This window comes from Triplophysa rosa, linkage group LG7, assembly GCF_024868665.1.
Source record: "Triplophysa rosa linkage group LG7, Trosa_1v2, whole genome shotgun sequence".
NCBI classification, from domain to species: Eukaryota; Metazoa; Chordata; class Actinopteri; order Cypriniformes; family Nemacheilidae; genus Triplophysa; species Triplophysa rosa.
This window is the reverse complement of record NC_079896.1, coordinates 2,902,511-2,928,079: the sequence shown is the minus strand read 5'-3', so window position 1 is coordinate 2,928,079 and position 25,569 is coordinate 2,902,511. Positions and strand designations below refer to the sequence as shown.

At 38.6% G+C, this 25,569-nt stretch overlaps 1 protein-coding gene across 1 annotated transcript in view; it reads left to right on the top strand.

The window, feature by feature from the left end:
• Positions 1 to 25,569, top strand: part of LOC130556533 (membrane-associated guanylate kinase, WW and PDZ domain-containing protein 3) — a 104,368-nt gene that overhangs the window by 20,343 nt on the left and 58,456 nt on the right. The window contains 1 exon segment of the mRNA XM_057337636.1: positions 25,278 to 25,394. Coding sequence (XP_057193619.1) covers positions 25,278 to 25,394 — 117 coding nt within the window.

Below are 25,569 nucleotides of genomic sequence, written 5' to 3'. Positions count from 1 at the left end.
TTTTTATTTATTTATTATGATTATTATTATTAATCTTAAATATATAATTACATCTTGAAGATTTGTTTAACAAATTAAATCAGTTATAAATATTCTGTCGACTGTATTTTATTGAAATGTTTGTGTTGAAACAGGAAGTTCTTCGGGACCGGTGTTGAACCAGCGTTGTTTACATCACCCAAAGTGGTGTTAAATGAATATATTACATTACATGTTGTGTTTTTTTGTAGGAGTGATTCGATAAATGTGTATAAAGATGTGTGTATACAGACCAGTGTCACCTTGAACCTGCTTTCTTATTCGATGCTGAGACACCCCTTGGTTCCCAGTCGATCAGCAGAATACACGACACAGCCGAGCAAACCAATCATTTGGCGGCAGGGTGCCCGCGCCACTGCCTGCATGTAATTGAGCACCCCTTTTTGACTTGTGTGTTTCTTCCAGTCCCCCGTGGTAATAATTATGCATGCTCAGACTAGTTTATCGATTGTGTCTAATGCGGGAGGGAGTGGTTACCAATCCCAGTCGGCTTTGGAGCCAAGACTTCTCGTCTTGTCGTGATGAGGTCACCAGCGGAGATGACCACGTTTCGGGCCGGATAATTTATAGAATGCTTTCTCATCAAGTGTGTTTTGTTGCTCTCTCTACCACGGGAGGCTTGTAATGCAACCAAATTGGCTTGACATATGGAATTGGCACAGTGTGACGCAGTCAATGTTATAAATCCCCCCAAGGAACGCCGTGGAAATTGATGGAACCGCGGATGTTAATCTGGTAGAATCAGATATTTGTCCTGCATTGATTGAAAAAGAGAGAGAGGACATGGTCATTATTTTCAGCCCGCGTTCTGTGTCTTTCCACCGCGTGAGACGGACGCAGATGTTATGTCTACGTGATCTCATTGATATTCTCAGGTGTTTTGCGGAAAGTGCACACTTCCAGCGCGAGTGGATTGTTTTTACAGATCTTGTTTAGTATTCAAGTGCAAGTGCACACTTAAATCTGAAGTATTTTTCCGTCTTAACCTTGGCTGTACTAAGATGCTTTGTCACCGCCCACCACATAAATAAACCACAACACCGTTTGCTATAAAACTCCAGCATTGCATCGCAGATGGACTTCTCCTCCCGTTTCACACGTAAGACATGCACACGTCGCCGTCCTCTCGTTCTCTTGTCTCCGGTTGCAGACGGCATGGTAATAGGTCTTATCTTCTGAGGCGGGAGCTCCACGTAATCTGATTATCCACCCGAAGACACAACACAAGCACTTCCCAGCATTCCTTGTTTGCTGTTGGAATCCCAAAGACAATGAAACGTCTCTTGCAAGAATCCAGTGACATGCATTTGTTGTGTGTTCACACAGCTGTTTTTGTGAGATTTTTGCGATTATCACACTGTTTATGTTTGGATAGCAGCGCCAGTCTTGTTTTTTAGGGTTGAACGCGTTCAGCGTAACACATGAAAGATTCGAGGGGCCTTAAAGTGAACTACTGTAGTTCACCCAAAAATACGAATTCTGTCATCATTTACTCACTCTCTTGTCATTTCAAACCTTTCTTTCTTCCACAGAACACAAAAGAAGATATTTTGAAGAAAGTTGGTGACCGAACAGGGCCAGCACACATTCACTTCTGTTGTATGGACGCAAAACCAAGTGAACGGGTGCCATCGATGTTCGGTTACCAACATTTTTCAAAATATCTTCTTTTGTGTCCTGCGGAAGAAAGAAAGTCACACAGGGTTGAAATGACAAGAGGTTGCACTGCAAAAAATGACTTTCTTACTTAGTCTTTTTTTCTTGGTTTCCGGTAAAAATGTCTAAAAGTTCTTGAATCAAGACAATCTTGAATTGAGTGACTAAGAAAAATGTAAACCTTACATTTTTTTGCTTGTTTTAAGCACAAATTCACTGAAATTTCATATTTTTTTGACTAAAAACAAGTTTTATTTTCTTAGGTCATTTTGCTCATCAAGAAAATGCATCTTGATTCAAGAATTCTTTGACATTTTTACTGGAAAACAAGAAAAAAGACACGAAGTAAGAAAGTCATGTTTTGCAGTGTGAGTAAATGATGACAGATGTTTTATTTTTTAACCGTGCAATGGTATAAAATTCCTTTATATTATAATGTTTGTATCCGATATCGACATCACAGCATTAATTACAGTCATTTTTCCGACATGAATAGCACATTGTTGTTTTTATAGCTGGTAGAAAAGTCTCAAAGCTTGTGGGTGTGATTCCCAGAGAACACGCTGATAAAAAACACAATTTGCAATGAACTAATGTGTGAAGTACATTTCCAACGTGCATTTAGAGAGAAATTGAGGTCTGTTTTGATTTCACGTTGACTGATACGCTGTTTTCGTTGTTTTTATGAAGGCCTAAAAAGATATTGAAGTGAGCGGAATCTTTTTTTGGCGTAATAACTTGCGTGTGATTTTCATGTTCTTTGCGTTAGGTTGTGGTGACTGGAATGAGAAGTTGTGTCCCTTCAAACATCGGTTTGATTTTGAGGGATGTTTTGTAAAAATGCTTTTAGTGAAATTGTTTTCTGACAGCACGAAAGTAAAACATTACTGTCCTGTGGTTTTTGTATTGAAATGCATCATTCCTGTTGAAAACTACGTTCGTTCGCTCGTTCATTTCCTTTATTCATGCAGTCAGTCTAAAATTGTGAGTTTTGCTTACGCCTTAGTTTGTCAGTACAATGATGAGTAAACGCTTTATTCCTCTCTGTCTCCCATTTATTTGTGTTATTATTCAGTCGGTCTAGCGTTTCGCGTTTCACTCGTTTATTTTCACTCGTTTGTTTGCATGATTTGACAGGACAGTAATAGGCAAGTGCATTATTCCTCGCTCCCCCTGTCAAAACAGCCCCTGCATTACTCTCCTCATCTATCCCTGTTGTTGTCCTGTCCAAGTATACTAACATACATCACTTTCATTTTCCTCTCCTCTCTCTGAAAGTCACACTCGGGTCGTTTCAGCGTGCCAGAGTCGTTTAGCTGCATCTGAGTCATTATTAGATTAGGGCGATAACGCACCCCGACACCCCACAAAACGCAATTTCACACTAAATGAGATGCACTCTCATCGGCTCTTACCTCTTTAGTTTACCCCTCCCTCATTTCTTTTCATCTCCAATAGGCACCTGTCACCGCGCCTGTGCGCACGGCTGGCGTAATCATATACCAATTACAGTGCTGGAAAATGTTTACCGAAGCCCATCACTTGATCTAACATGCATCGCTGCTACAAACTGAAGGCCATCTTCCCTCGCTTGGCTTTTTATCCCGTCGTATGTGGGCTGCATTCACGATGCAGAGAGAGAGCGAAATGTGAAATATTTCTTGTCAAAAAAGTTAAAAGCACTTTTACATGGGCGGCATTGGTAAGTTTTGATTGAAACTGAAGTTGGTAAAATGGGGAAAGTCCTTGAGAACCTTAAGCCCTATTCACGCGGAGACATTATGGCGCCGAACGTCACCGAGTCGTGCAACTGGCCATCGCTTCTAAACCTTTGATTACAAATGAGATGGATGGCTGGATTTGTTTTGACAGTGAATGTTGAAAGAACATTCAGGAGATGGAAAATGCAATATCATGGACAAGATGAACGCTTATCAATGCATGAATCATATTCGCTCGGAATGCTGACAACGTCTGACACGGTTTTCCATGCGTCATTTTTTCATTATTTCCGCATGTGGGCCAAGATCAATCATATAGAACGCTGAAAAAAAACAGCTCCAATATAGCGATAGTTCACCTGCCATCATTTACATACCTCCGTGACTTCATTTCTGCTGTGGAACACAAGCAGAATGTTATGAGACTAACAGCCTCGGTCACTATTCGCTTTCATTATATAGAAAAAATGCAATGATAGTGAATGGTGACTGAGGCTGCCCATCCTGCTTTTCATGTTATCTCCATTTTTGAATGTTTTGCATGTGCAAATATGTGCAAATAAAGTATTTTTTGGGTGGTGAACCGATCCTTTAACTTACGTTGGCTAGTTTTATTGGTTATGAGTGAAAACGCAACCTTAGAATGATTCACTTTTTCCCTTTTACTTTAGGTTCATTTGCTTGAGTTTATCATGTGTGGGCTCTAAACTGGCCCTCCGCCTCTTCTTACTAATTCAATTTGAAAAACAAAGCGTGGGAAGGCTAAACTTAAACTCATAAAGCTCATCTGTCTTATTGAGATATAATTAATAGTGTTAATTGGGACATATTGTGAATCTTTCATTTGTGGCTTATTGCGCCGTACTCTCGCCATGCAAATGTTTCTCTAGGCGGAAATAAAATGCTTAAAAATGTGTAGAGGATTTTAGAAAAAGGTGTTAGAGAGGTGAGACCATCAGAGCGGAATAGACTCTTAACGTGCTGAATTCTGGGATAGACGTTATTGGACTCATGCTACAGTAATATGAATTGATAGCGTAATATTGAAAACCGAGAGACACTGCGTGATGATGTTTAAAATGAGTAAACCTTGTTGTAGACAAACAATAACACAATAAGTCTATAAGATATTCAATAATATCGACTTTTGATTACAGACTTGACAAATCTGAGCTCAGTTTGTGACATTTGTGAGATTTCCGCCTCTCTTTCACGAGTGATTTTTCATAATTCTGTCTGAAACCAAATCCAACAACATTGCTTTCTTCGGTTCCATCGCTGCAATTCGCCCGCTCTGAAATTCATGACAAAAAAACATTTCATTACAGTATGAAATGAATCAGGCAGACCTCGAGTCACATCTACGTCACAAAAAGCATTTAATTCCACCAGTTCACGACCTTAAATATAATTCAACACGAAACAAATGTAAAGAAAAGACAAACATCTCATGCAAAAAAACGGAAACAGTCCATTTGCTCGAGGTCACGAGATGCTGATGTTCAGAGGAAGCAACAGAAAAGACAGCCGAGGGAAACACCAGCTGCCTCCTGCCGATGCCACATTTTTAATTCTTTCTTTAAAAAGCATCTACAAAGGAAGCGTCTGCGCATGACAGCTTCGCAATTATTCACAGCGCTGATTGTAGGATATATTTATCTCGATTCTTTGCGCGCCGGATCATCAATTTAGGACGATCTTTGGCATTGTGTATGAAATAAGCCGTTTGTCCTCTGTAATCTGGGTTCGTCCTTTAAGGGTGACTTCCGCTGGATTTGCCACACATCATCGCCCGGCAGTGTGTGCATGGAGAGCAAGAGTCATGGAGATGAGTTCTTCACGCTCATTAGTCTTCAACAGCGGCGTAAATACTACTGAGAGCATTTCACCTGCTCAAATGGATCTTTCATCGCTTCCCATGTGCTGCATGATGCACTAAACGTCATATATTTTGAATAATGCATTACGCATTTAAGCTAATGCACGAACAACAGTGGACTATTTAAAGGGATAGTTCACCCAAAAATGTTGGTAACCGAACAATTTACTTATCGTATGGACACAAAACCAGTGTAAATCAATGGGTACCGGCGTGGTTCGGTTACTGACATTCTTCAAGATATCTTCTTTTGTGTCCTGCAGAAGAAAGAAAGCCACACAGGTTTAAAATGACAAGAGTGTGAGTAAATAATGACAGAACGTTCATTTTTGGGTGAACTGTCCCTTTACATTTTTTAAATGGTATTATTATTATTAGGAACTCAAACATTTCTCATTAAATTAACCCAAATCCAGATTATTTGACCTCTACAATCTATATTCATTTTTCACCTCACTGTAAAAAAATGGCCTAATTTTAGCTGCCTTCAATTTTTAAGGGAAATCAAATTAGCTTCACGAGTCCATTGAACTTACATAAATACAGTATTTGTATTTTACAACCAGATTTTTTAAGTCAGTTCAATATAATTGAAGTTTTATTGACTCGTAAAGTTAATTTAATGAAGGTTTTTAACTTTAACTTTTACAGTGCAAAAAAAAATTGCCTCATTTATTCCTATTTTTATGTCTCCTCAGCAATTGAAGGAAAAATATATCAGAGACCAAGTTGATACCAAAATGAACCAACTGAGAACTCCATTAAATCTCCTGAGCTATAAAAGAGCAATGAAATTGTCCTCTGGGCAGGCCTAACAAAGTCTCTTAACCGTGGTGAAATCATCGTAAAGAATGGCCTCTCATAGCTTATTGCTTTACTTCTCTCTCGTTGCTTGTGAAAAATGCCTCTTACACTCGGGATCGAATCTCCGTCGTTGAGCTACGGCTCTATGAATAATCTTTGACAAACCCACCTTCATGCTTTTCCTCTGTATCGCCGTTAATGCATCTCTTACATCAACTCATCTGGCTAATTCTCCTCTCAGGTTATGCTTTCATTACGCTTTCGTGCACTCGCGCACACACACACCTTGTAAGTTGCAACTTAATTAAGTTTATGCATTTGCTGGCACATAAACCCGGGCTTACGGCACGATGCTTGATTTATACTGTCGTCAAGGACGATCTATACTGTAGCTGCGTGGAGGAGTAAAAGGATAGAGGAGAGATGAAGGTCTTGAAGCATCTCGCCACAGCCCATATGTTTCCCACACGGTCACCCCCGCTGGTATTTGTTGCTTGTTTCAGGTACGATGTGTCAATTTAAGAGACGAATTTCATGGCTGTTCAGCATCAAGGTTGAATGATTTTAGATCAGTTTTATTCACTCTCTCAACTTGGTGTCAAGTTGGTTTCAGATGTTTCTCCTAAAATTAAGACAGTTGTTCAAATACATGTTTGGAGGTGTAAAGTGAATGTAGATTGTAGAGGTAAAATCATCTGGATTTGGGTACATTTGATGAGAAATATTTGAGTTCATATTGAGATCTTCAATAATATTGAATGCAGACAAATCTGAGACATTGTAGAGATCTCTTCTGGAACTCGAATGGACACTTTTGTGTCCGAATGGACTCTTTATCTCATAAGAAATATCTGAGACGCAGATGAGACTTAAAGTGACAGTTCACCCAAAAAGAAAAATTCTGTCGTCTGAAATTTGCTCACCCTCAGGTTGTTCCGAACCTGCACATGTTTGTTGTTGTTGTGCTCACAACACAAAGGAAGATATTTAGAAGAATGTTAGTAACCAAACAGATCTCATCCCTCATTTACTGACATAGTATGGAAAATAAAGTATAAAAGGGACGTCAATGCAGGATGAGATCTGTTTGGTTACTGACATTCTTACAAATATCTTCCTTTGTGTTTAGCAGAACAAAGAAATGTGTATTTCTGTGAACTGTCCCTTTAAGAATAAGTTTCAATTAGCGCTGCATTTAATCTTACTGAAAGTCTGAGAGAAAAAAGGAAATATTAAAGAGATCTCTGGGATTTTTCTTTCTTACGGGCAGCCATATGGCAACTCATTAAAACCACTCAGATCACCTTAGCAACCGCATAGCAACACTGAACCGTCTTCAGAAAATGTACAAATCTATAAGCTTCTGTGTAACCTGCTCTTCTTACGTGTGGTGATGGTGAAATTGTGACTTTTTCTCTTTTTAATGCATTAACTGGGAAACCTCTGAACCGAGGGGCCTTCGGGAATTATTGCACATTACACGTTGCGGCCTTAAAAAAAGGCACGCTGGAGTCCTCAGCCTAAATATCTTTCCCTTATATTACTTCAAAGTTTGCTGGATTTTTTTCAAGTCCACTGAGACCAGGGGAAGTTTGATTTTGCTCCATGATTGCACAAGCGCTGCGATACTCAGCCGTTTCACAGCAGCCGTCTTCATTACAAGTCTCGGGAGGAGTTGAGCCGGGGAAAACGTTCTATGGAAATCTCTGGATTAAGTGAGGATGCATATCGCTTTGATAAACACAGACCACAGCTCAGTGGTTCTTGGTTAATTGAATTTGAAAGGTTATTCATTTGATTAATAAACCTGGCAAACATGATGTACTGTAGCTTTAAATTCATTTAGGAAATATTGTGACCTGGTACTAAAAATAAAGGTTTTTAATGCTTTGAAGATCAAAAATGTTAATCCATTTTTCACTGAACACTATTTAATTCTTAAAATCATTTATTTAATCTCATGTCATTCAAAACCTGTATATTTTCCTGCATACATTTTTTTTTTGTAAGAAATATTTTGAGAAATGTCTCTGTGGTTTTGTGTTTATACAGTGGAAGTCAATGGTAACCAGTGTTACCGACATTCTTCAAAATATCTTCCTTTGTGTTCTGCAGAAGAAAGTCATGCAGGTTTGGAATGACATGAGATGAAATTTCATTTTTTATTTGTCGATGCTGCTCATCTTCAAACCAGAGCAAATGTCAATATTTTTATCCGATGCATGCGCACGTCACTTACCTGTTTTATATCTGTCATTAAACCCAGATTTTATCCAGCCGCTACATTGTTTCCCAGCATGCACCTCTTATAATGAGGCTCATCTGAGACGGCGTACAAATGAAGTCAGCGGGTCTTTGTAAGTCACACGCTTCTTCCTTCGAGATATGTTCCATCATTCCACGTCTCCCTCTTTCAGTCCTGAATTGCAAATTCCGATGTGGGATTTGAAAGCGCCTGTTATCTGTGTCTTTCCTCTGCGCTCAAAGCGCGAGTATTAATCTGGGGCGGCTCCATAGGAGGAGCGATAACTATCTCCTCTGGCACGTGGATAAAGTGAAATGATAAGGATGACTTGAGTGACGGGTGAGATTTAGGGGGATACGGAGCTTGTTTTCATGCGCGTGTGTAGCGAGTTTTGTGATGAATAAGGCGGGATGTGAATGTTGCCCCATTGTCCTGGCACAGCTGGCATCTAATCAAACTCTACAGGCTGTGCGCTGCCATGCTGATGCATGTTTTTGCGGAATCATTACCAATGATTTAAATAATTCATATTTAGTGTGTGATGGGCACAAACAGATGTGAAGTATCCCAGCATGAGCCGTGACTCTGGCATGTACCACAAATCAAATCAGTGAGGCGGATCTCGGGCACGTACTGTATATGCTGGTGAGCGTGTGTTGTATGTAAATATGGACAGTTGGACATCGTTTAGATTTCAGTGAATGCTTTTTGCCGTGCGTGATTCTTCAGTACATGTTGTTTAAAAACTGTGCAGATAATTCATCATTAAATACTGGCTCTGTTGTTTTCCCTTTTGGCTCGAAGTAACATATAAATGGCCGATAATGTTATAGCCAAAATAGACGAAAAGCGATTTAGGCAACTTATAAGGCAGCATTGCATATGTCCTTTACAGTAAGGCAATTCTTAAAAGCAAAGTAATGAATTATGTAAACAAAGTCGAGAGAAATGCTAATTATTAATAGATTTCAGTAAACTAGTAATTCATTTATTGTTCAATTTTCTCTCCCATTTTAAGTGGCTTAAAAAACTGCTAAATGAACAAATGTTAATGTAATTCAAAGTTGAACTTTTTACCAAATATTTGTGTATTCTGTATATGTTTAATAAACTTATTTAAAGTCCCAGTGCAATTAAAAATAACAATTCCTATTTTTTCTTGAAACATATTGGAAATAGCTTATCAGTGTGGGTCGTTCTCTTTTTAAAATTCATGTGCCCCCTTATCTTCAGTTAAATCTGAAAATGCACTTCCGCCGTCTAGTGACTATCCATCTCAAATGATGTAAGTTATACGGCTTGGGCGGAGCATCTGTTAACTCCTCCCCTTCTGTCAGTCTGCTGCCAGTTTCATTTCAAAATGCAACGCCTGTTTTATACATCCAATCAGATCGCAGTGAAAAAACAAGCCACGCCCACTGTTTTTTTTCATTCGAAATTCACGGGGACTTTAAAGTATCACATTGGCAACATATTGTTCGATCAATCTATTCATTTATTAAGACCATTCACATCGAGGAATTACTATGTTAGCATCCACAGCAAAGGTCAGTAATGTTTTTTTATTTAAGCTTGCACGCTGAAATTTTAAGTGTGCGAGCCCTTTAAATTTTGGCTCACACACTTATACTTGGCTGTCAATATTTTCTTGTTCTTTAGCTGGATAAAATCGCTCTTAAAGTGTTCCCAAGTATATCGCTCCTCAGTATTGATGTAGTTGTGGTCTCTCAAATATAGAGATATTGTACAACTTTTTTTTGTAGTTATAGTTATCGCGCTTGTTGTGAACAGGCTATTTTTTGGTGTTAAAATATCAATTTAAAGAGGTCATATGGCGCGAATACGTGTTTTTCGGTGTCTTTGGTGTGTTATAAGTTGCCCATGCATGTATTAGACACGTAAAATTGCAAAAATGAAAGCGTCGGAACAAAAGATGCATTCTATGTAAAAGCGAATGCTCACCCAGACCTGCCTGAAACGCCTCGTGTAGCCACACCCCCACAAATCTACGTCAGTTGATGGTCTGATTTGACTAAGACCGCCCAAATGTTTACGCAAGTAAGGTGGGCGTACCTTTCAGCACAATTGCGTTGGAACCTGATGTTCCAAATATGATAAGAGGCGTTACATTTCCCTCACACGCTTGCAGTATTCCACCAATCACTACGCACTGGTTAACTGGCCAATCATAGCACACCTCGCTTTTCAGAGCGATGAGCTTTGTAAAAAATCTGTACGTTTCAGAGAGGCGGAGCATCCAAAGAGGAGATACAAACATGCACGGTATGAGGAAAATACAGCGTTTTTGAACCTTAAATCGTGTATACACATTGCATTACATCTAAAACAAACCATAATATTTTTTTTTGCCGTGTCATATGACCCCTTTAAGTGAAATGTCAATGAAGACCAAATTTTGGAAATAATAACATGCCACACAAATAGCACTTCTTTAAGCGATAAGTGGACCCCATGCGTGTTTTCCTGTCTGCTCGCGAGCCCACACGACCGGTCAAGGTTTAAACTAATGGGGTGTGTGATTTAAAAGCTGCCGTGATTAAACTGTGATTTAACTTTAATTAGATATGCTGCTGACAATGGAAGTGCCCGAAACAGCAGAGGGTTTAATCATTCACATGGATGCGGAGGGCCGGAAGAGCGAGCGGGCGAGAGAGAGAGAGAGAGAGAGAGAGAGAGAGAGAGAGAGAGAGAGAACGATAGAGCGGGAGCCGCGGCATCACTGAGGTTTCGATTGATATTCTCAGCGGCCGCTCGTGTTAGACTCTATTCCCTGCTGGTGGTTTAAAGGGGACTCGGAGAAAATCAGCACTGCCACCAGACACACAGCACAGACACACCAATGAGCTATTCTCAGCTGTCTGTCCCATCTCACAGGTGTCTTTATGCCCTGCAACACACATAATGTAGGGCTGTATATCTGACCATCAGAAGGTCAAACTAAAGATTCTAGATTTTAGAGATGAGACTTTTAAAGCGAACGGACAGGCCACTGCCATCAGTAAACCCTGAATGCATTCTGTACATGGGTCCCAAAGAGTATTTGAAAATTTAAAGGGGCAGTCCACCCATAAATAAAAAGTAAATGGAGCAGTGATGATGTCTGTTCGATGTCTGATAAAGATTCTGTGAATGATGAGACTCTTTCAGGTGTGGAACACAAAAGATATTTTGAGAAATGTCTCAGTGGTTTTGTGTCCATACAGTGGAAGTCAGTGGGGTTCAATGTTGTTTGGTTACCAACATTCTTCAAAATATTTTCTTTTGTGTTCTGCAGAAGAAAGTCATACAGGTTTGGAATGACATGAGGGGGAGGAAACAGGTGGATTAATTTTCAGGTGGAATATCTTTTTAAACAGCTTGGATTTTTTAAGATTCTCTCAAAATGTGATGATGACGTTAATCACATCTTTCAATTTTAAAGAAACAGAATATGTTGGTGTGCCATATTCTTCCATCTGTGAGGGAGAAACACATTCTTCAGTCTGCGAACCAGTTTATTTCATTATCTTCATGGGCAAGACATTTTCTCACTGCCAAGTATGTTTCTTTTTGTATTTTTTCTCTTCCAAGATTTCATAACCTGCTTCGCAGTATAGAACAAATGATAAGCAGATGGGGAATGTCTCTCTGTTCATAAAAGCACAGTTGTGAAACCGTGTTTAGCCAAATCTTGTTTATCATAGATTGTGGACTAAAAAGATGTGATCATTTATTCACCCTCATGTTGTTCAAAACCTGTAAATGACTCTTTCTTCAGTGAAGCACAAAAGAAGATATTTTGAGAAATGTCTCGGTGGTTTTGTGTCCGTACAATTGAAATCAATGGGGGGCAGTGTTATTTGGTCATGGACGTTCTTCAAAATATCTTCTTTTGTGTTGTGCAGCAGAAAGTAAGTCATACAAATACGATGTGACACGAGAGTGGGTAAATGATGAAAGAATTTTCGATTTTAGATGAACTTCCCTTTAAGTCGCTTTAGATAAAAGCAGCTGCTAAATACGTACGTTTTTACTTTTGGGTGAACTGTTTCTTTTAACTCGCTGTACCGCACCAACACTCGTATTCTACTTTTTCGTTTCCTGCCGAGCTCTAAAAGAAGTGGGTGGCAAGCAGACCTTTGATGTCGGAGCGCTACCTTCCCAAGTCGAGAGAGCGAGAGAGGAGGGATGATAAGTAGGTCACACATCCTCATCTGTAATGGATTCACATTTAGTGCTACTACACAACAAGTATGCCTCTCCATCAGAAGACACGTTGTGTAAAAGTTGCCCTGGAGACAAAAGGATGTGCACCTGCCCGCCTGTGTTCATGTGTTTTTTAATGTTTTTTAATGTGGCCACCGTCATCGATGATCGGCGGTCGGCCGCTGATATTGGAGGTGATTCGATTTGTCCGTAAAGGCAAGTAGAAAAGTGGACCGGGTTCGTACTGATGGTTTCATTCCCCGAGCGCTCACGCTAGCAGATGTCCTGATGTTTGCTCTTTAGCGGTCACGTCAGACTCCTCCGAGGGAGGGTTGATTTATTTAGCCGTGCGCTAAATGGACTCGTGTATAGATTTTTCAAGCTAATGCTGCCTGCATCTCTACAGTAAATGTATCTCTATCACACCATCGGCTTCTAACTAAACTACATCACACAAATAATAGTATACAAATAATAATATACACTGGTGGTAACACTGTGAAGTCAATATGTGTGATTGTAACTTATTAAAAGACATTCTGATGCTTTGACCGAGGTGTTTTATTCAGGAATACATCATTTAGTGACAGATATTGCTCCAGAAGAGCCAAGAACAATACAGACTATTGAAAATAATAAAGTAAATAATATTAATGAAAGGGAAGGTTACAAAGATCCTTACTACTAGTAAACTATACTCCAAGCAATGCTTTCTTCTGCACAGTTATACAAGTTATTCACTGCAAAAAATGACTTTCTTACTTAGTATTTTTGTCTTGTTTTCCAGTACAAATGTCTAAAAATTCTTGAATCAAGATGCATTTTCTTGATGAGCAAAAATAAGTCTTGTTAGTGCTATTTGTGCTTAAAACATGCAAAAAAAATCTGCCAATGGGGTAAGAAAAAGAATCTTGAATTTATTGGCTAAGAAAAATGTAAACCTTAATTCAAGATTATTTTTCATACCCCATTGTCAGATTTTTTTGCTTGTTTTATGCAAAAATTCACTGAAATTTCATACTTTTGTCTAAAAACAAGACTTATTTTAGGTCATTTTGCTCATCAACAATATGCATCTTGATTCAAGAATTTTTAGACATTTGTACTGGAAAACAAGACAAAACTATTAAGAAAGTCATTTTTTGCAGTGTAGCTCTGAGCATTATCATAAATCAATCAATCAGTTTTTAAGACCGAAACTGTCCATTTTACCACATCCACTAGAGTATTGTAAGGTTTTAAAGAAAATGTATTAAAATTGCATTTAAAATGCAAAATACCGGTGGAAATGTAAATTTTTTATGATTTATATTTTTTCTCAAATCATTACTATCGGTCACCTTCAACGTTTATCTGTGGGTTTTGCAAATATTTAACCTATAAAGTGTACTGCAAAGAGTTTGTCAACATTGACAAGTGTTTTTTCCCCCATTTTATAAGAATTAGCAGTTTTGGAGATTTGAGGTTTTCGCCCGACAGCGAATAGTAATTGAGTTTATAAAGTTTTTTTTTTTAAATATACCTAGTTCCTCAATTTAAGTTTTGCTCAATTTAATTGGACACAAATTATTATATGATTGTAGTAAATAAACAATCTTAAAATGACGCTGAGAGAGTACATCTGTATGGCTTTTAAAGGTCATTTTATAATCAGACATATTCATTTGTTTCACCCTACCGTGTGACGCGTTTGGTTTTTTCCTTCGCAGACAAGTTTTAAAGTGATTAGTGCACGTGGGTTTTATCTTGGGTCCAGAGTCTTCCCCAAAGTGAGACAAATCAAACAAAACCTTTTCCCCTTTGTAAACCAGGAGACGCCCCTTAATTGTGTGATCGAGAAGCGTGGTTATTTATAACGGCAAAAAGTGTTGTAAAGTGACGTGTGTGTACAGGTTTGGCTGTATGTTTTCATAAATATACTGTAAATCTTGCACGTCTGCTAAATCTTTTGCTTTTTATCTAATAATATCAACAGGTTTTTGTGAGGATTACGGCTTTGATAAAAGCATCTGCTTAATGAATAAATGCAAAAGTAAATAATACCATCGTTTGAATATGATTATAGATTCTAAGTTTGTGTGCGTGTGTGTGTGTGTACGTGTGTGTGTGCGTATGTAAGAGAAAAAATAAGGTTGTGACCATTTTTCTCAGCCAAAGTTCTCTTGAACGAGCTTCTAATTAATGATGAATATAGATTTTGGCCTGTGGAAATGTGTGTGTTTGTGCCGTTTAAGTGATGTAGCAGCACATCTCGCGTACATCTCATCTGCTCTCGTGTTTAATGTATAGATCTGTAGTCTCTAGAGCTTGAGGTTGTCTCATTGAGAGCAGGCCTGACTCTTTGATGTAAAACACGCACAACATACAGTATACACTGTTGTGTTTTATACTCTGGTGCATAGAAATGGACATAAAGTGTGTATCTGCATGTATGTCCGGTTGTGTTTTCTCTGCTAGCTGTTACTGGTGTAAGGCCACACATGTGCACACAAACACGCCCGTAAACACACACACACACGCGCACAAACAGAAAGGTCAAGAGTGTATCTACCTGTAATTACGTGAGGGTGAATTGGTTTGACCTGCAGTGACACCACACGCCTCAGACACACACGTGCCTCGTCACAACACTGAAGGTCAGGATACGCTGCCGCATGTTTATGCATATAATGGCAGGATGTTATCACCATGACGATAAGCGTTTTAAACGCGCCACACGGGTTTCCAGCTCTGTTTTCTTACAGCGATTGGCTCGTATGCCAACACAAAGTGACAGTGTGTGCGCTCGCGCGTTGCCCTGAGCCCCAGACGGGCATCACAGTTTGCCCTCGAGCTTCAGTGGCATCAGTTGTCAGTAGTATCCCATGGTGTCTGGTGTAATCTCTCTCTCTCTCTCTCTCGCTCTCTCTCATACAAGTTAACCTTCACCATGCAGCGATTCATCTCAGCTAGTAAAACAAAACATGCACGTTGCTCCGCGTCAACAGTGTGTCGCACCAAAAATCCAAAGCACCCCATTACGGTTCTTGACGGTCATTTACTAAACTAAGATACTGAGCTGAAATCAGAAATTTGGTCCCAGTTTCGTTTTATTTATCCCAAATGTATTTTTGCTGGATCATTTCGAATCGCCTCGCTCAGTCATATAAATACCTCCCGGGCACACCAGCATTCTCAAAGGCGATGCTATTGCCATGGGAACTGCTCGGGCAATCGAGAGGAAGATTTCTAACGATCGCTTCCTCCGATGCTTATTTTCACACTCAAATGTCAATAAGCGGTGCTTTGCGATAGCGTACATTAGCATGCACGGCTACTTTCCTCATCCAATCCAAGCGACGTTTGACACGTGCTCGCGCAGTATGTACAAGTCAACCAGACAGAAGTCGATGGGTTTTCGTACCTACTACAAATGTTGGCCTGCCTTCATACACTTCACCCGAGGGTAAGCGAGGGGTGGGCACTACTTGAAAGAACAGAGAAAAAAGAGTGGAGGCAGGAGAAATGGACAGTCGTAATGAGGGCTGTGGAGGGAGAGGAGAAAGCATTTCACTCCATCAGTGCGACCGTGGGGGGAATGAGAAAGGGGGGCAGAGAGAGAGAGAGAGAGAGACTGCTTGATTGGTGCAGTGAGAACCGATAAGACAAGAAAAGGAGGATATTGAGAGGTTGAGAGAGAGAAGAGCAGATAGGGATGTGGTTCTGGAGGGGTACCTGGACAGACGGGTTATTCCATTGGGAGCACTAGAAAGTGTCATTGACTCGTGTATGTTTTTGGTTTTTGTATGTTGATACAGATGCTGAATATAGAAACCAGGGGTAGCTGATAAACAGTAATGCCAAACATAATGAGAGCACGGGACATATAACACACATTTGCCAAAATAATATTCATGTAATGCCGATGAGCTCCGCCCTTTCGTCAGATTACCCGAATTACGCTAATGCATTTCAACCTACTTATTCTTGTTATATGGGCCCATCCCACGATTCCCAAGGGCTAAGCTCATCTCCGATGCGTTCTGCAGTTACGCATTCATAGTTTAGCAATCCCGATGTGGCCGGAACGTGACGCTCTCATCCACACTGCCCGGGTAACGTCTCCATTAGCGATGTTTCATTTCATCCCCGTGTTCCTCCGTAATGGGAAAATCAATCACATGGAGAGCAATGAGGTGGGAAAATGGAGTTCGCCATCTGAAAGCGCAGAGGTTACGTCCCCGGATTTCAGAAAAACTCATTTGATTTTAGACAGTGGCAGGACGGGACACGCAGGGGTAAAGCAGTCGTGGGTCTCTGTCACTGTGAGTCTAGTGCTCTGCTGGGGAGGTAATGACCTGTGTCGCTTATGTGCCATGTTTCTTCTGCGGCACTTTACATTGCCAACGTGATATTTTTCCAGGCATTAAACTCCTGAATCCCAGTCTGACTGAGGAGCAGAGTTAGATGTCACGTAAAGAATTCTGCACACACGCATAGGCAGGTATGTTTTAGCCAGTCAGACTTTGATGTTGTCTTTCTGTGCATTTGGTAACAATGACATTTTTTTTCGTTGATTACCAACACAATCTCACGGCAAAAACCTAACTATTTTACGATGTGACTAATTTTTTCTCAAATTTATACGAATTCCTACAATCTCATTCGTACATTTTTGCACGGTTTGCTTTCGCGCATTGACTAGGGGGTGGGGCTTAAGTGCTTTCTTTCTAGTAATCGTTCGTTTTGTACGATTCACAACGTACGAATTCATACGAAATTAGCCACCTCGTAAAATAGTTACGAATTCCCGTGAGATCAGGTTGTGATTACAAAGAGACTTTTTCCAATAAGATGATTGGCTCTTTTATTCGAAAGGCGGGACTTCTTTCCTACATCCGCCATGTTGAATGTTCTTTTCAACTTGAAGTGGTCCGTCTTCATTTATTATTACTGTCTCTAACTGTATTGTAGATTTACTGTAACTTCTTCCTCTAGGGCGTTTTGTCTTCATTCCACCGCCAGAAACGTCAAACTCCATTTAGCTCATATATCTTGCGTAATTCACTATTTATAAGGGTCTGTTATTCCCAAAATGATAATAAAGGTCCCAGGAATGAAGTCTTTAACTGTATTGAACGCTTCTGCACCGGCTCTATAACCCCCCACGCCCGCTCTAATTGTGTTTGTGCTGAACTCAGGAAGGGCATAAGTGGCATAAATTTAGATAAAGTTAGCACAGTTGATTAAATTCATCATTGTCCTCCATAAGGGCCGACGCTTCCTCTGGCACGTTCTCAGGGCTATTTGTCATAATAAATAAAGGTTTCTGGCAGTGTAATTAATCTTTCATTAATTCTTGGCCCTTGCGTCCGGAGAGTCGAGCAAGAGTCAGCAGAGCTTGAGGAGAGGTATAACCGCTGTCAAATTCTGTTTGTCTTTTCAGCTTTCTTAATATAAACATAACTGCTTTTAACAGATGGGTTATTCTTGTTACACGGCGCGGTTTAAAAATGACTTCGTTTGGTTAAAAATAATGTACTTGCTGAAAAGCTCATTTTTGTTCAGGAAAATCATTGTTCAAACTGTCTTCTACTCTAGCTCTAGTCACACGGTAGACTTCTAATATGATTTGTAATATTTTTTATAGAGCTGTCGGGTCAGATTTAGCAAGAAATGTCAAAAAATTTTATGTTTTGCAATGTTCCAAATGCAGGTCTTGTGTATGAAATTTAGTGGCATCTAGTGGTAAGGCTGCGAATTGCAACCAAAGACTCACTCCACCCCTCCTTTTCGAAGCACTACGGTGGCTGACACAGAACTAAGATGTCGTCACTTTTTTGCTTCTTTGCCAAAGGAGATAACGTATTTACAAAACACGCTCTGTAGAGCAGTTTGTCCATTTAGGGCTACTGTAGAAACAACATGGTGAACACCATGTAAGGGGAATGACACACTGGACCTGTAAAAATGACACACTGGACCTGTAAGAAAGAGTTTATTTGAAATGCTACATAACACTTTCAGACACTTTATTAATATAATTTTAGTTATACTTCAGTTTTATATTTTATATAGTAAATTATTGACAGTACTGTACTAGCATCTCATAGATAGACCTACAAAAAAAGTACTGTACTGCACATATAAATTTAAATAAACTTCTACATTTTTGCCTTTGGCCGACGTTTTTATCGAAAGCAACTTACAGTACTGTACATGTAATTTATACATTTGTTTATCAGCACACTGTAAAATATTTTATGCTTGCTTAAGTTTTCAAGTACAATCAGATTGCTTTACGAGTCATTTCAACTTGGTATTTTAATTTTTCTGCTTGAAAAATGTTTGAGATGATATTACTTATAAAAATAATTTGAAATTGCTTAAGTTGAGTTGAGTTGAAATTAAAATTGAGTTGAAGTAATGTAAAGGCATTTCTAATGTTAAAATAGGAAGTTGAAATTGCTTGAAAAGTACTTGAAAATGTTTTACGGTGAATGTGTGTTCCTTGGGGATCGAACCCACAACCTTTGTGTTGCTATCACATTACACATTGGGCTACAAGAACACCGCACACACCTTTTGTTAATGTTAGATGAAACCTAATGACCCCAGTTGATAAAGTTAGTTGCATTTTACCTGAAATGTACCTTTAATGGGTCACAAACCATTGTGCATTGACATGCTTGTGATGGTTTGATATTTGTTGTTAATTAAAAAATGTATTATAACCATTATTGCAGATGCCAACCATTGTGTGCGTGCGTGTGTGTGTGTGTGTGTGTGTATGTGTAATGGTGGCAATAACCAATGAGGCGCTTCTAATAGTAAATAGAACTCAAGGTTTAGAATATTAAGCTGTTTTTACCTCGCACACTTCTTTCCTTTCCAAGTGTCTCCCTCGTGAAACGATGTCATTTCTCACTATAATGTTCTCTCCTAGAGCGTTAAAAGCCAAACATAACCTCATAACCGAGAAACTTTTCTGAAAGTGTGTAGCTTGGCTTCATAAGTTACTGAATTATTTTGTCGGAGGTGCCGCTTTACATTTGCTTATGGGATTGTAATTTGTCACTTAAAGTTAATTCACTTTCTTTCAGTTTAGTGAGCAAAATCAGAGAAGGCTGTGAGGAGGAGACGGAGCACTTATAGGAAAAATGAATGTGAGGAATCACTCATATAGCACTTGTATCCGTTCAGTTGTGTGATGTTGATCTATCTCAGACAACATCTTGAAAATCTCAGATAATTTATACAAGTACCTGATGCACGAGCTCAACGAAGTCAATTAAATATGAGAAATAACCCTGGCTGTCTCTGGAGTTTTGGTCTGGAAGGATAAGACATAAGTCTGTTCACCTCACATTGTTAAAATTCATCGCATGATGTGAGATATTTACTCAGCAAACTCTTCCGCCCAAATGCCTCTCAGACTCGACAGCTGCGGCGAGCGCACACCTTTTGAGGAAGATGCTTATGTAACGTGTCAAAACTATAAACTCTGCCTCCACGAATTCCCATCAACCCCTTCACCTCAGATTGGTTTGTTTGGGCTGATGGCTATTCTGATCGCCCCCGTCTCCGTGCGTTGTAACTAGAGCACAATAAATATTCTTTTATATCACGATGGACGGTTGAAATTGAATGCTCTTGTTGGAGCAAAAGGCACACGGCGCGGTACGATTTAACAGTTGCTATTTAACAGAGCAGTGCTGATGAAAGCAACACACGTAACACACATATATTTGTGTTCAGTTGCTTTTTTACATCTAAATCCACAAATAACAATATACTGTGCACTTTGTCTGAATGTTGCAGCACTTCGCTTTAAATGTTGGCTTTAAAAAGCTTTTTTTCATGTCTTACAGTCAGGACATTGAAGAAATGAGACAAATGTGAAATGTGTACTAAACCAAGCTATCTTGAATAGTTGCTGCATGGGCATTTTTTGTCAGATATGTTTGAAGTGATTTTTAGGCCGTTGCTAGGTGGTTACTAGGATGCTCCTATTTTGGCGCTGCAAGATGGTTGCTAGTGTGTTAGGTACCCTGCTACCACTTGAAAAAATCCCATAAATAAATAGAAATTCTCCAGAAGCTGGGGTGCCATGAAAATATACCGTAAAAATAATTACACGGTTTTCCTGTTTTTCTTGTAAATTTGCAGTCTTTTTCTGTAATTTGACGGTTTTTGACCGTATTTGAAAAAACTATGCGACAAACCAAGAAAATTCCGTAAAATTACAGGTTTTTTTACATTATACACCAAAAATCTGTAACAATAAAAAAAATCACAATAAAATTCTGTAAAATTATTTTTTTACAGTAGGGTTGTTAATATGACTTATCAATGAATAATGTTCCATACCTAGACCATATCCTGTTAACAGATTACTAATTATTATAAAAAAAATATCAGACAGGTAATTAATAAAGTGATTTTTAATAAAGGAATATTAATTATTATTTATAAAAAATAATGTTTTTTTACATAGCATACATAATTATGTCATCATTTGTGTAAAAATACAATCTAATGAAGTAATGTTTAATCATGTTTTAAACTGTCATTGATAGAGATATTTATTTATTTTTCTCTTTTATGGAGAACCTGGAGACATGTAAGTCGCTATTTAGTCGCAGTCTTCCTTTCTTGTGTATTATTCTCTGGAAGGACTGAATTTACATTACAAATCTTTTAAATTGTAAAGCAGTGACAGGGAAATGTACACTTTGCTATTCCTTTAATTTCGTTTTAAATCAATAGATTAGATTTGATGATATCTGGATTTGTAAAGACTGTCAATATAAATAAAACCAAAAATATTTTGTTGATCAAGACGTTATGTTTAGTCCTTAAAATGGGAAACAAACACCATATACATATCCAGCGTTGGGTTCACTTAGCTTTGTATTGTCTGTACGTTTTCCTTCTACTCAAATTTCCCCGTTTCTACTTTTCCTCTGCTCATTGTCCTTCTTAATTTTTCTATTCAGATTGGCTGTGTTCTGTTCCTTCACTATGAGCTTTTAGGTCACAGAAATCATGACTCGCTCACCGCAACGTTGTGACACACAGAGCTTTTGAATTCTTTTGAAAAAGATGAATAATGGCCTTCCGCACCGCTTTCAAGAATAACCGTGCGCCACGGTCATGTGGCTGTCTCAGCGACTGTCATGACAGCTCAAATCTTTCGTCAGCCAGGATGTACATCGAGAGCGAGAGGTCGGGGAAGCGATCAAAAAAAGAGCGATTCAGCCGTCTTGGCGCTGTTGTCAGGCTCTTGTTCAATCCAGTCTGCAACAGCTGCTTGTCGAAAGTCTTTTTACCTCAATGAATGCGCAGATTCGGCATCGGAATCATCACCTCCGAGTGCTTCTGGAGATGTTACCACTGATGTACCAGAGCTAAAAATATAACTCAATCCAGTCTCATAATCGGTGATGTCTAATAGATGCATGTGTGACAGGCTCCCTCAGCTGAATCGATGGGGAATCAGAGCACAGCTGAGAAAATAAGCTCTTATTTGAGCTGTTGGTAGCCAAATCAGGCAAAAGTGCCATCTGCTCCTAAACATGATTTGAAAGTTTAAGTAGTGTAGATAAAAGCTCAGTTTGAGGGGGCAGGGGATTTATTATGGATGTCATAGAAAAGAATGGAAGAAGTAATGTTTGGAGGACAAATTATCCTCCTCTCCTCTCCTCTCCTCTCCTCTCCTCTCCTCTCCTCTCCTCTCCTCTCCTCTCCTCTCCTCTCCTCTCCCCTCCCCTCCCCTGGGGAGGTGATGATAGAAAAAATGGAAAAAAGTAATGTTTGGGGAACAAATTATCCTCCTCTCCTCTCCTTTTTTTATTGATAGGGAAAGATGTGGGAAAGGCCAAAGCAAAGAGAGAGAGAGAGAATTTATGCTGAATTCTATATTTTATAAAATGTCATAAAACCCCAATTTGAGAACCACTGAAATGACTGTTATTTTGTTTTTACCTGGATATTGTTAAAGATGGCAGCTGTTATGGCACCAGAAACCTTTTTTTAAATTAGCAGAGTCCACGTAGAAGACCAGACCTGACTCATCACACGCCGATAGCAGTGTCTCATGTTATTCTCCTGTCTTTGACACCGTCCTCATATCAGAAACTTAGAAATGACCTGACAGAACATCATAATACAGCATGACTGCAGATATGGACACGCTTCTATTTTCTCAGTCGCCGGATACGGTAAAATGCTTTTGGAATGAATGATGAAGCATGCAGGTTGAACACACTTTCATGTTTAAAATGAAGAAACGATGATCTCCAAGGCACATTATAAACGCTGCCAATATCTGCTCGCTTTGAGAATCCCCGTCTCATGCTTGTCAGAATAAATAAGAGTGATGTGATATCTGTGCTTTTGCTGGTTGGTAAATCCTGCTTAATTCAGGACTTCTGATGGGACACCTGTCTTTCCACCCAAAGGTTGTGACACATTACAGGTCACGCTGTGTTTTTCAGGAGATTATAGTGCTTTATGGACTGGTTCAGGAGTGAGAGAGGGAGATTATAGAAAGGCTGTAGTGGTTTGTCATCTGTCTGCACACGTTTGTACTTGCTAAGGGTTATCATGTGCAGTTTTTAAAAAAAAAAATTTGTGGGCCAAATCTTAGTCATGTCAAGTTTAGTTTGTTTTCATGACCATGTCTTTCCATTTTTTGTGGGGTTTTTTATTTGCTGATTTTTAATCATTTACTATTAAAATATTTAGTTTAAAAAAAATTGAATATGCCTGATGAAGGTGATGAGACCGTAATGTTGTTGTTAGATTACTGTATTTCATACTTTTGCAAATATATAAAAATATGTTGACATTTTACGATTAAAGGAATGTATTTTACCTTAATCTTACTGTTGTACCAATATATATAGAAATATGTTAAAAATGTTACCATTGAAGACATGTACTTATTTTTTAAATATTTTGGTACAAAAGTAACAATAAGTATTGCTTTAATTGTAAAATTGTCACATATTTTTTATATATTTTGGTTCAAAAGTAACATTGTTATCATTATTTTACTATTAAAGCAATGTACTTAACATTACTTTTGTACCAACATATATAAAAATGTTAAAATTTTTACTATTAAAGAAATGTACTTGATCTTAATCTTACTTTTGTACCAAAATATATAATATCCTTCTGAAACCTTATATGTCCAAATTTGCTGTTTTTCAGGAAATGGAAAAAACCGTGTACTTTTAAAATGAATAAATACTGTGTTATCAAAGTTGACAAGCACTCTTTAATACTTTATACTGGTTAGATATTTGCAATACCCAGTGACAAACATAGTGAGTGACTAATATGATTTGCGACAAAAATAAAAATCACGAAATATGGAGATACAAGGTTTAGAAGGACTGCAGCGATATATAACAATTATGTTAAAATATATTTTCCTTTTGTGGGCCAATCAAAATTTAGAAGTCATGAAAGTCACAGTTTAGTTTTCATGACCATTTTGTCCTTTTTTCTTAAGTGTGTTTTTTGTTTGCTGCTTTTTAAATGTTTTACTGTTAAAGCAATGTACTTTATAATTACTTTTACTTTTTTCCTTTGTACCAAAATATACACAAATATGTTAACATTTATGATAACTTTTGATTTTATTGGGTTGCTTTATCATGGCCACTATGTTGCAATCATAAGCAGCTTTTTAGCTGTCCAACATGTAAGCATTTCATTTTAGCTGTTTTAATTCTTTTTGGACTTAAAGTTGTTGAGTTGTAAAAGTTCCAGTATGTTTTCACTGAACATTAAACTCTTATCTCAAAGGATCAAGGCAAAAATCCAGTTCTGGTGACATGACCCATTAATTCCCTTCCCCTTTGTGCTGTTGGACTCTCAAACTTTATTTCTCTCCATTGCCTCATACGCATCCGCAAAGAGCCACGCACGGTCTTCTTCCAGTTAATTTCGTTTGCAGAGCTGCTTTGTGTGAACTTTCCAGAGCCTTTGGAGTTTGTCAGTACGAGGCAAAGTGAGGAAGTTTGGCCCTTTTAAAAGTTCTGCGTGGAGAGTTTCATTAGGTTTCACTTTTCAGAGACTCTTTCAACACAAACTGTGTCAGCTTGTTTGTGAAGTCTTTTCTGAGCTAGCAAACCTCGTAAGAGACGTGTGTGTGGTTGGGCTTTTACATTAAGTGTGTGTGTGTTTGTATACACAGAGTAAGATGCAGATCCAGTTTTAGGAACTTAAAAAACAAGCGGACGCTAAAAGTTGTTTTTTTACAAATAAAAGAACCTGTCGGAAAGAAAAATCTGAATTGATTCTCAAATACAGCAATGATATTAAAAGAAGGCTGAATAGAGACTTTTGTTTGAAGTAAACAGGAAATAAAAGTTTGTACTTGAATGCATTTCTGAGACTTGATTTTGATTGTTGGGAAATTGATCGGATTATGAAAGGTGTGCATTATGAATCATAAAACGAATGAACCATAAAAATAAAATCTATTTGTATATCTATTTGGCTATTTGTCCTTAGGAATTTTGGAGAAACATCATAAGACTCCTAATGTTTGAAAGAGCAACCTCAGAGCAATAAAGTTTTCTCTTTTGGGAGTTAGTCTGGGTTGTATTGTGTAAGGATAATGCCAAGCCTGACTTCATGTTCCATAACCCGTAAAATCTGTTATAATTTATCTTTCTCTTTTGTCTGTCTTTCTTCCCCCATCTCTCTCTCTCCGTCTCTCTCTCTGCAGGTAAAGTGCTGAACAGTGATTTGAGGCATTATCTTAGCCTGCAGTTCCAGAAAGGCTCAATTGACCACAAACTGCAGCAAGTCATCAGAGACAACCTGTACCTGCGAACCATTCCATGTGAGTCACGAACATACTCACTCCACTTTCTAATTCCGTTTCTAGGGCTGTTACGATATCAGATTTTCATGTCACAGTTATCGTGACCAAAAATCACGGCGGCAATATTAACATGATATTTTTCCGAATAATGCTAGCAATATTTTCTTTATTTTGTGTTTTCTTATTTTTTTTT